Genomic DNA, 16,161 nt, shown 5'->3' with positions numbered 1-16,161 from the left:
ACAAGAGAAGTATCCTACACTTCTCTTTTGTAAAGTAAATCTGAACAGCCGATATGGGCATCTACTAGGGATGATGTTTGATAAGGAATTATCGAGTTCGAGACTATTATCGAATCCTCTTATCGAACCGATTCCTTATCGATTCTCTTATCGAGTCCAGATAGGTTGTTGTATATGGAAAAAAACACACAATATTTGGTTTAACAAAAGCTCACTTTTATTATATAATAAAAAATAAAATCTAATAAATAAATAAATATTGACTGTTACCCACCTAATAAAATAAAATAAATAAATATTGACTGTTGTTACCCAAAGTATATTAAGTGGGATTTTTCAGAGAAACAAATATATACAGTAACACAAAAACAAGCTGTCTCTGTGATCACTATAGGTGTATAAATAATAATATAGTGTTAAATAAAATCAGTCCCTTGGGCACAAAACTGAAAATAATACAGCTCTCCAAAAAGTGCAATTCTGCTGCTATTTGACATAACTGTTTGTTATGATGCTTTGACATTTTTGCACTTTATTTCTTTATTGAAAGAAAATTCTATGAAGAGAAAAGTTGTTTGCAAATGTGGATACAATGCTAAAAAAATGGAAAGTTAAAGCTAAAAAAAGAAATACACTTTATTGAGTTAACATTATTTCTTTATAGGGGGAAAAATGTTATGAGCTAGAGAATATAACAACTACACTACCCAGCATGCAACGGGAGTTACGAGCATGCGCGGTAGCCCCGAAAAGTGTTGCATGTCGTCACCTGTGAAAGTAAACGTCAAGAACTCAGCCAACACGCCTCGTCTGCATTATTTATAATTAGACAGACAACACATCTACAGTGTGATTTTGTTTTGTTTACAAGGAAAGAAAAACAAAAGTTAAAAAAGGGAGATATGTTGTATATATATGTATGTGCTGCGGTTGTTTTAAGAAGGTTGCGACAGCTGACGTAAAGGAGGTGCGTTGCTAGCCTGGTTGCTATGTTTCCGGTTGGTGGTAAAAGTGTTGGTCATGTGTTTTACCCTGCTCAAATCTCTCAGTAAAGTTATTCGATGGATTATAGCTTTTGTTTTGAACTTTATTACACCTTGGAGCGCTTTTTCCCGTCCATTGTTTTCCTGCTTTCGCTATGTGCGCCTAATGACTGAGCTACGTGACGTCATTTCTTGTGATGTCCCACGGAGCATTTCTGGTCGGGACGGGATTCGAATAAAGAATCAACTCTTTTCCTTTACTATAGTGGTCTCGATAACGGGTACCGGTTCTCAAAAAGGGATTCGAGTCCGAGGACTCGGTTCTTTTCTTATCAAACAACCGGGAAAACCGGTTTCGAGTATCATCCCTAGATATTCCAGTGTTTCCCATAAACTGCCAAGGTACCTGTGGCGGTGGGGGCGTGGCTATGGGCGTGTTCACCATGACATTATCGAGTAATTTGCATAATTTACTACAATGATATGATTTTCTCTAAAAAGGCTCAAAAAATGTATACTTACTAATTAATAATAACAGTTTTGTTTTAAACGTCCATCCATCCATCCATTTTACAATATAATTACAACACTTTATGTACATATTTATATACAGATTTGAACAATAAGTTATTCACTGAAATATATTTATTAATTGTGGTTCTTACAAAAAATATATCTTATAAAAATATAAAAGCTAAAATGTCTCTTAAAGCTCTGCCCCTTTAATTAGTGCATACTAAATCATTTAACTTTAGCCTACTACTACAACCATATTATTTACCAGCAACATAAAGTGAAACAGAGGCAGAGGTGTCCTGCCACAGTCCGTAACAAATAAACAGAAAACAGTAGTGGTGGTAGATAGACACAAAGCTTCATCAAACATCTGATCCACTGAACAAAGAGCTCCAAAAATCTTGATCCTACACTTCTCTTTTGTAAAGTAAATCTGAACAGCCGATATGGGCATCTACATCAACTATATGATTTGCCCGAGAAGCTGGCCTTAATTCTTTCGTGGCGGGCCGCCACAAATAAATCAATCAATCAATCAATCAATGTTTATTTATATAGCCCTAAATCATATGAATGTGTGGGAAACACTGTATTCATTTAAACACGAATTGTATATTTCAGTAAACACCTGGACAAGACTTTAAGTCAGAGGTGACCATTACATCGATGGCGAGCTAGCGGTGGATGGTGGAGGGTGTGTCAGTCCATCGCCAGCCAGGCATTAAAAAATTAGTCCTAAAAATGATCAATCATCAATCTTCACCAAGACGTGACTTTGGTCACTTGATTGACATTCACGGCACCCGAGGGTCTTGTGAGATGACGCTGGCTGCTGCCAGATCATTATTAAGAAAAAATGACAGGCATGAAGACGAGAAACTTTTTTTATTTCAACAGACTCTCGCGCCTGCCGTCAAAACTTTAAAGACCGACTGCACAGTTCCTGTCTTCACAATAAAAGTGCTGCCCCATCTCTTAACAAAATAAGAGTCTCAAAAAGCTGATCACCTTGACTTAGTCATTTGAAAAGTAGCTCGCCTGCTGAAAAAGTGTGGGCACCCCTGCTTTAAGTTGTTTTTTAACATTATTTTTAATAAACGTCAGCTCAGTAGCGACAATGTTTCATGCGGCGCTAATGTTGTAGTCAATTTAGCACCACAATACATAAGGTTGATTTTACAAACACCTTTATTATGTGTTTCTAATGCTGCGGGTCAGAGGAGCATCAACATTTGCATTTCAAAATATAGAAAATCTTCTGGGAAAATTGGTCAAAATATAGGATTTTGATACATCTTCTTCCATGTGAGAAGGAGTCCCACAAAAACTCAAATAAATGCCCTGTCAGATATCAAAATACATTTTGGGAGAATTTTTGCCAATGAGATTATTTGTTATTCCTAAATGAATTAAAAAAGGAACTTTTCTCAAGCAGAGAAAACAGGCTGGTGCTTTAGCAGTAGTTACTACTATCTACTTTAATAATTATATGTTTTATTTAATACTAAACAATGGTATTGTGTGTGTATATTGTATCTGCTGATGTAGTTCTAATGTAGTTCTGTTGTAGCAAAAAAACCCAACTAATTGAATAAAAAAGCAGGTACCTGATATTAGGGTTGTACGGTATACCGGTACTAGTATAGTATCGCGGTACTAATGAATGAAAGACGGTACTATACTCTGTTTGAAAAGTACCGGTTCCCGGGCATGACGGCGCGTAGTCACGTGGTGACATTGCTGGTTTTACGAGCAGAGGAGCATGTTCGGCAGCGCACACACACAGAGTACTTACAAGCAGACACAGTGTGCAGACAGAAAAGGGAGAACGGATGCATTTTGGGTTAAAAATTAAAGATAAAGGTGAAGTTATTACACCGAAACACCCTCTGGAAGAAGTGCTTTAAGACATGGCTAACTAGCATCGAACATCCATCCGCAGTCGGCAATGTTTTAGCTACTTCTAAATCACTAATGCTGGCCTCCATGGTGACAAATAAAGTAAGTTTTTTACAACTATCATTATCACTGCAGGACGAGGACTAGCTAAACATGCTTCACTACACACCGTAGGAGGATACAATAGCTCACCGCTGACAGCAAGTTAGCGTGCCTGAATGTAAACAAATGCCATGAGTAGATCTACACTTGATATCCACTGTAATGATACCAATAGCGCATCTAGTCAATACTACTATGATTACATTTATATTTTTTATCGTCACAAAATCTTTTTTCCTTTTTAAAAAATTCATATTATGTTTATAAACTCAGTAAATACGTCACTGGACACATGAGGACTTTGAATACGACCAATGTATGATCCTGTAACTACTTGGTATCGGATCCATACCTACATTTGTAGAATCAGCCATAACTTATTTAAAGTAGGGATGTCCGATAATGGCTTTTTGCCGATATCCGATATTCCGATATTGTCCAACTCTTTAATTACCGATACCGATATCAACCGATACCGATATCAACCGATATATGCAGTCATGGAATTAACACATTATTATGCCTCATTTGGACAACCAGGTATGGTGAAGATAAGGTACTTTTTTAAAAAATTTGTAAAATAAGATAAATAAATTAAAAACATTTTCTTGAATAAAAAAGAAAGTACAACAATATAAAAACAGTTACATAGAAACTAGTAATGAATGAAAATTAGTCAAATTAACTGTTAAAGGTTAGTACTATTAGTGGAGCAGCAGCACGCACAATCATGTGTGCTTACGGACTGTATCCCTTGCAGACGGTATTGATATATATTGATATATAATGTAGGAACCAGAATATTAATAACAGAAAGAAACAACCCTTTTGTGTGAATGAGTGTAAATGGGGGAGGGAGGTTTTTTGGGTTGGTGCACTAATTGTAAGTGTATCTTGTGTTTTTTATGTGGATTTAATTAAAAAAAAAAAAAAAAAAAAAAAAAACCGATACCGATAATAAAAAAACCGATACCGATAATTTCCGATATTACATTTTAACGCATATATCGGCCGATAATATCGGCAGGCCGATATTATCGGACATCTCTAATTTAAAGTATTAAAGAAGAGAAGAATAATTGATTATTACATTTTAACAGAATTGTAGATAGAACATGTTAAAACAGAAAGTAAGCAGATATTAACAGTAAATGAACAGGTAGATTAATAATACATTTTTACATCTTGTCCTTTATAATGTTTACAAAATAATAGGTGTATAAATGACACAATATGTTACTGCAGACTAATTAGGAGTCTTTGTTTGTTTACTTACTACTAAAAGACAAGTTGTCTAGTATGTTCACTATTTTATTTAAGGACTAAATTGCAATAAGAAACAAATATTTCATGTACTTTAAGATTTTTTGTTAAAATAAAGCCAATATTGCCACTTTTTGTGGTCCCCTTTATTTAGAAAAGTATCAACATACATTTTGGTACTGGTACCAGTACCAAAATATTGGTATCAGGACAACCCTACCTGATATACCGGTACATGAAAATGCCAAATATTGACGCCGATAATCGGGCAATCTGTAGTTTGTTCATCAATTCTCTGGTTACTTACCAGCTAGAATACAAGCTATTACAGTATACACAGCTCTCACCAAAGCTTGCAGGCTATCTCACTCCTTTTGATAACTTCCTTGATTTACTTTCAGTCGAAATAACTATTTTCTTTTTCCCCCCTGCTTGTGCCTTTCAGACCTGCTGGTGGACATGCTGGGCGTGCTGGCCAGCTACAGCATCACGGTCAAAGAGCTGAAGCTGTTCTTCAGCAAGCTTCAAGGAGAGAAAGGCCAGTGGGTGAGTCACGGGCATAACCGCCTTCCGTGATGTCGTCTTAGTTGTGGCGGACACATACGTGAGGAATGTGCTGGCAGCACGTCAACTGCTGTCGCCCCACCGGGCCCATGCCCTTGTCACACTGATGAGCTGGGTCATGTTGGTCCAGAAGGATTCTCTGCAGCCATGTCTCTACATGAACCGCAGTGTTTCGTCAGCAAACTGCCTTATCTCTTTTAACGAACTAATCTACTCAAACTGCATTATTTTGGCCAAAAATAAGATCCAGATTTATTTCCCTTTAAAAACTCGATTTTCGACAAAAGAGGGGTGGGGGTGGTAAATGACATCATGGAAAACTAAAGAGGCCAAAGAAACGGTACATATATTTAAACTACACAAATATTTGTTATTCATTATTTGCGTCAACATTTCAGGCTTTTCTCATTACATTATGGTTTTTTGCTCTATTTTTTTCCCTTCTATATACAGTACAGGCCAAAAGTTTGGACACACCTTCTCATTCAATACGTTTTCTTTATTTTCACGACTATTTACACTACTGTTCAAAAGTTTGGGGTCACATTGAAATGTCCTTATTTTTGAAGGAAAAGCACTGTACTTTTCAATGAAGATAACTTTAAACTAGTCTTAACTTTAAAGAAATACACTCTATACATTGCTAATGTGGTAAATGACTATTCTAGCTGCAAATGTCTGGTTTTTGGTGCAATATCTACATAGGTGTATAGAGGCCCATTTCCAGCAACTATCACTCCAGTGTTCTAATGGTACAATGTGTCTGCTCATTGGCTCAGAAGGCTAATTGATGATTAGAAAACCCTTGTGCAATCATGTTCACACATCTGAAAACAGTTTAGCTCGTTACAGAAGCTACAAAACGGACCTTCCTTTGAGCAGATTGAGTTTCTGGAGCATCACATTTGTGGGGTCAATTAAACGCTCAAAATGGCCAGAAAAAGAGAACTTTCATCTGAAACTCGACAGTCTATTCCTGTTCTTAGAAATTAAGGCTATTCCACAAAATTGTTTGGGTGACCCCAAACTTTTGAATGGTAGTGTATATTGTACATTGTCACATCAAAACTATGAATGAACACATGTGGAGTTATGTACTTAACAAAAAAAGGTGAAATAACTGAAAACATGTTTTATATTCTAGATCCTTCAAAATAGCCACCCTTTGCTCTGATTACTGCTTTGCACACTCTTGGCATTCTCTCCATGAGCTTCAAGAGGTAGTCACCTGAAATGGTTTTCACTTCACAGGTGTGCGTGAAGCTCATCCAGAGAATGCCAAGAGTGTGCAAAGCACTAATCAGAGCAAATGGTGGCTATTTTGAACTAAAAGGGACAAAGCAGCCACTGTATTTACCAGGTACTAACTAAAAGTAACTCAGCAGCCATTGTATCTACTAACTAAAACTAGCTAAACTGCCCCTGTATCTACTAACTAAAGTAACACAGTGGTAGACTAAACAGCCACCGTAAACAACCAACCAAACTCATTGCCAGCATTATCGACTGACTAAGCTCATTACTTGACTGACTGCTGTAGCTCCTAACCCAACAAACCATCCACTTTAGCTCCTAAACGTACAAACTATAACACTAACTAAGTGGTAAACTAAACAGCCAATGGGACTGACAGACTGACTAAATAATGGTCAGTTTAACTACCAGTCTTACGTGCTCAACTAACATGTCTGTCTACCTAAATCATTACAAACATCTACCAACCTATGCGCATAGTGTTGTTACCCAACAACCTAAACAACTACCAATTTCCTACAAACCTTGGTTATTAGATTACAGTACTAACACTACCTTCCCGACTGGAATCCAGGTCTGTTTGCGCCGACGTGATTTCTTAATCACAGTTGAATAGTACAGATTCATGACCTTTGTAATACCACCAACATGCTCCATCGCTGTGGTACTAGCATGCAGACAAACATATGAAAAGTTAAGGTTTTTTTTCTCCTTTCTCTTATAATTCAGTTATTTATCTAATTTATGTATTGTTACATTTGAAATGATAGTAATGTTGATAATACAAGTCAATTGTATTATTCATAATTAATATTGTTATTGCTATTAAGCAACTATCATTGTCAATACTGTTATTACTGTCTACTTCACTGGTGTCCTATTTGTATATATTGTGTTGCTGATGTAGTTCTGTTGTTGTTGTCTCTCTCAGTTTTCTTATTTTTTCTACTTTCTATACCTTCCTGATCTGGAACACTTAATAAAGTTAAACACATATGATGCAACAAGAGAATTATCCCACACTTCTCTTTTGTCTAGTACAGGGGTCGGCAACCCAAAATGTTGAAAGAGCCATATTGGACCAAAAACACAAAAAATGATCTGTCTGGAGCCGCAAAAAATGAAAAGCCTTATATAAGTGTTATAATGAAGGCAACACATTATGGAAGTGTCTATATTAACCTACTATCGAAGGCTGATGCAAATCTTCGTTGACAGAAATGTTGTAGTTTAATTTTTATTCTACACATTTTTTAAATCATTAGTAAAACAGAGGCTTCTCACAGGATGAGATAACTCCTGGAAATTACTGTCTTCTGTCTTCTTCTAATGGATTTATTACAATCTTTGCAAGCTAGGTAACGTTTGCTGTGGTCTGGATCAACATGGCACACAACCATCAGAAATGCAACCAATATTACATACAAATAATGTGTCATGAGACATGCAATAATAAATTAAATACACAGAGGACATAAGTAAAATGAATTAAATGAGCTCAAATATACCTACAAACGACGCATAATGATGCAATATGTACATACAGCTAGCCTAAATAGCATGTTAGCATCGATTAGCTTGCAGTCATGGATTGACCAAATATGCCTGATAAGCACTCCACACAAGTCAATAACATCAACAAAGCTCACCTTTTGTGCTTTGACGCACAGCATAAAACGTATGGTGGACAGAATGAGACAAAGAAGGAGTGGCATAAAACACGTCTTTCTGTGGCAGCGTCGGAGAAAGTTGTACATGTAAACAAACTACGATGAGTTCAAGGATTGCTGAAATTAGTAGGATAAAACCGTGCTTGCCAAATACTCTCATCAGTGAAGCATGTTTAACATAAACATGGGATTTCTAACAATTAGGATGGTTTGTGTCATGTTTGTCCTCCTACAGAAAATATATGAAACCAAAAAAAAAAATTTTTCTACACCTTTTCTATTTTCACACATCTCTGAAAGAGGTCCAGGGAGCCATGAGGGTGGCGCTAAAGAACCGCGGGTTGCTGACCCCCAGTCTAGTAGATCTGTACAGCAGATACAGGCTTCAAGAGCAACAATATTATTATTATACAGAAGAGATTGGGAAAAAAAAATGACGCATGTCAGTCGCCTATACTTAAAATATGCTTGACAAGTTTGTTTTGTCACTTTTTGTCACTCAGCCTCGTCATGCAGTGAAGCTTCTGTCAGTGCTGAAGTACATGGCTCACAGGAATGGACCTGACTCCTTCTTCAGCTTCCCCGGGAAAAACGCTGCTGTAAGTTCACCTTTTTAAAAATGACCAGAGCTGCAAACAAGACATTTCTGTTTACATCCCGGATGCTCTTTTATGGTCTTCCTAACAGGCCATAGCTCTTCCACCTATTGCAAGGTGGCCATACCAGAACGGCTTTACATTCCATACGTGGCTGCGCATGGACCCTCTCAACAACATCAATGTGGACAAAGACAAGCCTTACCTCTACTGGTTAGTAAAATATGACTAAAACACGTATTCTCTAAGTCATGTATACACTGACTGTTTGCACCTACAGATAATCTAATACAAGCTCTAGCCATTAAAAAAAGATACATTTTATGTTGAGATTTGTGAAGTTCAATTATGATCATCCTTTTCATTATTGTGAGATTTACAGTGAAACCTCAATCTATGAACCTAAACGGTTGCTAAAAAGGGTTTGGAGGTCGAAAAGTTTGTATTGCTTGTATTCCGTCACGTGACTTCTTCCCGGACGTGAAAAACAGCGGTGGTCAACCAAGCCAAGATGGCTGCAAGCAGCACGCGATCTCTCAAAGTACGCCAGGGGCCGAGATCTTCCTGCAAAAAGCAGATACGAGCAAAAAAATCGAACTATGCAATGGAATAGAGCCCGGTACTTTATCAAAAAAAGATTTGTCGAGTGATATCCAGGACTATTTGTCTGGTGGAGTTCCCAGACATTTCAAGTTATCTTGCGCTCCAGACATCATTCTCAATGACAAAACTGATAAACGTACAATTTCTTTTTGTGTGGCTGGGTCAAGGTAATTGGTATCAATACTCGCCCAGATAAATCATGCATCATTTTTGCTCGGGTAAGGTCGCATTTCATAATTTAACTTTGCGTCTTGCCAGGACGTGTTTATGTAAGCAAACTACAGTACAGCGACTAGCACCCGGCAGCTGACACCCGTGACTGCATATCTATTTAACAAACCAACAACTACTCAATCAACATATTTGATTTTTGTCCTGTTGTCACATGTACTCTGACAGATTTGTGTATGAAATAAACAAGAGGGGAGACCTAGAACCTTTCCTGACAAAGTATCAATTAATCAGTCAATCAAAGTTTACTTACACTACCGTTCAAAAGTTTGGGGTCACCCAAACAATTTTGTGGAATAGCCTTCATTTCTAAGAACAAGAATAGACAGTCGAGTTTCAGATGAAAGTTCTCTTTTTCTGGCCATTTTGAGCGTTTAATTGACCCCACAAATGTGATGCTCCAGAAACTCAATCTGCTCAAAGGAAGGTCCGTTTTGTAGCTTCTGTAACGAGCTAAACTGTTTTCAGATGTGTGAACATGATTGCACAAGGGTTTTCTAATCATCAATTAGCCTTCTGAGCCAATGAGCAAACACATTGTACCATTAGAACACTGGAGTGATAGTTGCTGGAAATGGGCCTCTATACACCTATGTAGATATTGCACCAAAAACCAGACATTAGCAGCTAGAATAGTCATTTACCACATTAGCAATGTATAGAGCAGACCTGGGCATTGTGCGGCCCGCGGGCCGCATCCGGCCCTTTGTACGTCCCTGTCCGGCCCGCGTGAGGCCAATTATAAATTACAAAATAAATTTTAAAAAGCATCTATTTCGAGTGTGCAATACAACGGTGCTGCTTTTGTTTTGAAAAGCGTTATTTGTATTACTTCCGTGTGGACGTATGCTCGTGCGCGCAGCTGCAATCTCAAATTACAAAATAAATTTAAAAAAACATCTTTGTCGTGCGTGCAATACAACTGTGCTGCTTTTATTTTGAAAAGTGTTATATGTGCGTATGTCCTGTGAGGGAAGGCGCACAGCGACTAAAAAGAGAAAAGTTGATGACGAATGGCGTGTTTTCAACAAGACAAGTAAAGGTAAAGCTGTGTGCTTATTTGTGGTACACACGTTGCTGTGTTTAAAGAATATAGTGTAACGACCTGCTGAAGTAGATGTTGTCTTCTTGAGTTGCGTAAATGAGGAGTGAGGAGACGTGCGTGTGGAAGGAACGAGATATGTTGAGCTGTGTTAGTATAGCTTGCTCAATAAAAGTTTAAAAAGAGCGTCAGACTTGATGTGCACTTCTTCTGGACGCTACAATTGGTGGCAGAAGTAAAACTTTGCGCATACTGCACTGTTTGTGTGCTACGTCATCGGGAGGTACGTGCCACGTGAGGAGCTCGCCGCAAAGAGAGAGAGAGAGAGAGAGAGAGAGAGAGAGAGAGCGTTTACAGGTGCAGCCACGCTGCTTGCCACGGGGGGAATTCCGCCCTCAATGAAGACTCCCAGGTTTGATGGCAAGGCGAACTGGGAGGCATTTCATCCCACTTCTGACATCAATTGTAGCGTCCAGAAGAAGTGCACACCAAGTCTGATGCACTTTTTAAACTTTTATTGAGCATGCTATACTAACACTGCTCAACTTATCTCGTTCTTTCCAAAAGGAAAACCAATCCTCACTCCTCATTTCCGCAACAGCAACGCTTCCTCCTTCTTCGCCAATCACCTTACAGGCGTGCTACGTTCACAACGTTTTCTTATCTGGTTAAATAAAGGTTTTACAACAAAGGATGCAGGATAAAGTGACAGAAATTGAAATTTTTGTATTGTAATATACATCAGGAAGTGTTGTGTAAGAAAGTGTTAAAAATAAAACCATCAAAAGCCATCTGCTTTTGTATAAAGATAAGTTAGGTTAAATGAAAATATTATTATTATTATTATCTATCTTACGGTATATCAAAAATAATTTGAGCAAAATTTAATTGAAATATTGTCAGTGTGGCCCTCCAGCAGTGCTCGGGTTGCTCATGCGGCCCCCGGTAAAAATTAATTGCCCACCCCTGGTATAGAGTGTATTTCTTTAAAGTTCAGACTAGTTTAAAGTTATCTTCATTGAAAAGTACAGTGCTTTTCCTTCAAAAATAAGGACATTTACATGTGACCCCAAACTTTTGAACGGTAGTATATATAGCCCTTAATCACAAATGTCTCAAAGGGCTGCACGAGCCACAACGACATCCTCGGCTCAGATCCCACATCAGGGCAAGAAAAAAAAAAGAAACATTTTAATTAACAATGTGAGCGTCGAGTCCATAGTGAGGCCAGCAGTGGATTCTCTTCTATGTAGACAAGTAGCTAGCACATCCTCCGTGGAAACTGATCCGTGGCCACCTGATAACCTCTCCACGCAGGAGAGGGGGCAGAGCAGAAAACAAAAGAGACGGCAGATCAACTGGTCTATAAAAGGGTCTTTTTAAAGACTAAGGTGTATAAATGAGTTTTAAGATGCGACTTAAATGCTTCTACTGATGTAGAATCTCTATCTGTTACCGGGAGGGCATTCCAGAGTACTGGAGCCCGAATAGAAAACACTCTAAAGTCTGAAGACTTTTTTTGGGCTATGGGAGTCACTACTAAGCCGGAGTTCTTAGAACGCAGAATTCTGACCGGGGCATATGGTACAATACAATCAGCAAGATAGGATGGAGCTAGACCCTTTAGTATTTTTTACGTAAGTAGTAAAACCTTAAAGGCCTACTGAAAGCCACTACTACCGACCACACAGTCTGATAGTTATAATATCAATGATGAAATCTTGACATTGCAACACATGCCAATACAGCCGGGTTAACTTATAAAGTGCAATTTTAAATTTCCCGCCACACTTCCGGTTAAAAACGTTGTATTATGCTGACGTATGCGTGTGACATCACGAGGGCAAGGGAAGTATTCGGAGCCCGTAGAAAAAGCTCTGTTTTCATTTCATAATTCCACAGTATTCTGGACATCTTTGTTGGTGAATCTTTTGCAATTTGTTTTATGAACAATGGAGGCTGCAAAGATGAACGTTGTAGGTGGGATCGGTGTATTAGCGGCTGGCTGTAGCAACACAACAAGGACTACTTACCCTGATAGCAGACGCCTAGCCGATGCTAGCCGCCGAACCCACGGATGAAGTCCTTCGTCGCGCCGTCGATCGCTGGAACGCAGGTGAGCATGGCTGTTGAGGAGCAGATGAGGGCTGGCTGGCGTAGGTGGAGCGCTAATGTTTTTATCATAGCTCTGTGAGGTCCGGTTGCTAAGTTGCTAAGTTAGCCTTAGCGTCGTTAGCAACAGCATTGTTAAGCTTTACCAGGCTGAGAATTATTAACCGTGTAGTTACATGTACATGGTTTAATAGTATTGTTGATCTTCTGTCTATCCTTCCAGTCCGGGATTTATGTATTTTGTTTCTATCTGCATTTGAGAACGACGCTATCACGTTAGCTCCGTAGCTAAGTGTGTCACCGATGTATTGTCGTGGAGATAAAGGTCACTGTGAATGTCCATTTCGCGTGCTCGACTCATTTTCAAGAGGATATAGTATCCGAGGTGGTTTAAAATACAAATCCGTGATCCACAATAGAAAAAGGAGAGAGTGTGGAATCCAATGAGCCAGCTTGTACCTAAGTTACGGTCAGAGCGAAAAAAGATACATCCTGCACTGCCTCTAGTTCTTCACTCTAACGTTCCTCATCCACAAATCTTTCATCCTCGCTCAAATTAATGGGGTAATCGTCGCTTTGTCGCTCCGAATCTCTCTCGCTCCATTGTAAACAAAGGAAAATTGTGAGGAATATTACCTCCTGTGACGTCACGCTACTTCCGGTACAGGCGAGGCTTTTTTATCAGCGAGCAAAAGTTGCAAACTTTATCGTCAATTTTCTCTACTAAATCTTTTCAGCAAAAATATGGCAATATCGCGAAATGATCAAGTATGACACATAGAATGGATCTGCTATCCCCGTTTGACTAAAAAAAATTCATTTCAGTAGGCCTTTAAATGCTTCTACTGAGATAGAATCTCTAACTGTTACCGGGAGGGCATTCCAGAGTACTGGAATAGAAATAGAATAGAAAACACTCTAAAGTCTGCAGACTTTTTTTGGGCTATGGGAGTCACTAGTAAGCCGGAGTTCTTAGAACGCAGATTTCTGACCGGGACATATGGTACAATACAATCAGCAAGATAGGATGGAGCTAGACCCTTTAGTATTTTTTACGTAAGTAGTAAAACCTTAAAGTCGCATCAAACTTTCTCATTCTTGTCAAAAGTCTAGCAGCCGCATTTTGTACTAACGGTAATCTTTTAATGCTAGACATAGGGAGACCCAAAAATTATACGTTACAGTAATCGAGATGAGACGTAACGAACGCACGAATCATGAACTCATCGTTGGTGGTGGGCAAAATGGGACGAATTTCAGCGCTTTTATGGAGATGAAAGGAGGCTGTTTTAGTAACACTCTTAATGTGTGACTCAAACAAGAGAGTTGGGTTGAAGATACAAGATACAAGAATCTGTTAGAATTTTAAATACCAACAATATCAAGATAATACTTACTGGAATAAAGTATATTACAAATATGTCAAACAAACGTTAAACCAAGTGGTCACCGCAAACTTGAGCGTTCTTTGACTCCGCTCCCTCCCACTGCAGTGGATGGCACTTTTCTCGTCGTCTTTCGTAAAATCTAGCTCTTTTCCACCTTTGTTGATTACCTCTCGAGGTACTCCGACGAATCCTTTTCACGAATTGAATGGTTCGTACAGCTGAAAACAAGGCAAGCATAGGGCATTTTTTCTTCGAGGAAGGCTAAATGGCGTCAAGTACCAATTGAGAACAGCTGCTAGCATGACCGCCACTCACATTTAACGAGCAGGACAAGAGGTAATGGACATGACGTTAGGTAAATCCAAGCAATAGTGAAACACATTTCTCCATAAGGAACAATGTAAATGTGAATAATGGGTTGCAGCCTCGAACACAATATAAAGTGATATACAGTAAGGTATATCAAACAAACATAAGTGTCAGGTTCAAACACTGTTGACATCTATTAAACAGACAAGAAGCAAGGAATTAAACAGAGACAGAATTCAATTTAGCTCATTGAGGAGAAACATCTGGGCTGTACTCTTTGTGCAGTCTTCCACCACGCTCTGACGAAAGGTCGCACGTCTCCTCTTTTATTTGAACTTTCCCTAATTACATGGCAACAGCTGTTTCTAAGGGAAGGGGGGTCGTAAACAGCCGTCGCCTTTGGTTACAAAACAGTTCAAAGAAAAGGTGCCTGGAGGGGTTCAGGTCCTGCTTCCTCTACGCTTTGTAGAAGACAAAATCTTCCTGTGGATTACAATAGATCAAAGAAACTGACACATTCATGTCGCTTCCCATCCTACACAGTGGAGTTTAACAAGCCTTTTGATTGGTAAGATCAAAGACAGCTTTTGTCTGCTCGCCGGGAACTCATTGAAGCACAAAGTTCTGTGATAACTTAGATACAATTATTCTGACAACAAGGGTCAACTTTCTGTTTAATAAAAAGCCAAAACGACAACAACAAGCTGCTGTCCTCTGTATGTGGTGCTCTGCCAACATGCGCACATATACACTACCGTTCAAAAGTTTGGGGTCACATTGAAATGTCCTTATTTTTGAAGGAAAAGCACTGTACTTTTCAATGAAGATAACTTTAAACTAGTCTTAACTTTAAAGAAATACACTCTACACATTGCTAATGTGGTAAATGACTATTCTAGCTGCAAATGTCTGGTTTTTGGTGCAATATCTACATAGGTGTATAGAGGCCCATTTCCAGCAACTATCACTCCAGTGTTCTAATGGTACAATGTGTTTGCTCATTGGCTCAGAAGGCTAATTGATGATTAGAAAACCCTTGTGCAATCATGTTCACACATCTGAGAACACTTTAGCTCGTTACAGAAGCTACAAAACGGACCTTCCTTTGAGCAGATTGAGTTTCTGGAGCATCACATTTGTGGGGTCAATTAAACGCTCCGAATGGCCAGAAAAAGAGAACTTTCATCTGAAACTCGACAGTCTATTCTTATTCTTAGAAATGAAGGCTATTCCACAAAATTGTTTGGGTGACCCCAAACTTTTGAACGGTAGTGTACCTTTGGTGCCCACACATACGATCAGCAATCACAAATATCCTTAACTTCAACAACCACATTGCTACAATAATACACATTTAAACAATTACAATCCACTTACACTAACATCGGCAAGGGAGGCGCTAAAGAGAAAGGCGCAGACAGAGGGGGAGATCGTATGGGCCGGGGGGAGGGGCCGTGTGTGTGTGTGCGTGCTCATGGAAGAGGCAACGCTGAACAAGAGGGAGTCTTCTACTCTGCTGCGAAATAAGTCTGCTTTGGCATATTTTTCCACAAGTCAGTTCTCATCACAATTAAAACTTGCTGCTTTGGTGGTTCTTCTCATATTGCAACGGCACTGATGTACTCCTCG

The 16,161-nt window shown here is 38.9% G+C and overlaps 1 protein-coding gene across 1 annotated transcript in view; it reads left to right on the top strand.

Annotated features, from left to right (window-relative positions):
• The window catches only part of LOC133639443 (lipopolysaccharide-responsive and beige-like anchor protein), a 120,993-nt gene that overhangs the window by 60,876 nt on the left and 43,956 nt on the right, over positions 1-16,161 (top strand). The window contains exons 4-6 of the mRNA XM_062032733.1: positions 5,209-5,309; positions 8,755-8,850; positions 8,939-9,060. Coding sequence (XP_061888717.1) covers positions 5,209-5,309; positions 8,755-8,850; positions 8,939-9,060 — 319 coding nt within the window. The remainder of the gene's footprint in view (positions 1-5,208; positions 5,310-8,754; positions 8,851-8,938; positions 9,061-16,161) is intronic.

This window comes from Entelurus aequoreus, linkage group LG22, assembly GCF_033978785.1.
Source record: "Entelurus aequoreus isolate RoL-2023_Sb linkage group LG22, RoL_Eaeq_v1.1, whole genome shotgun sequence".
NCBI lineage: Eukaryota > Metazoa > Chordata > Actinopteri > Syngnathiformes > Syngnathidae > Entelurus > Entelurus aequoreus.
The sequence above is the reverse complement of the archived record's forward strand: the minus strand, read 5'-3'. Positions and strand labels throughout refer to the sequence as shown.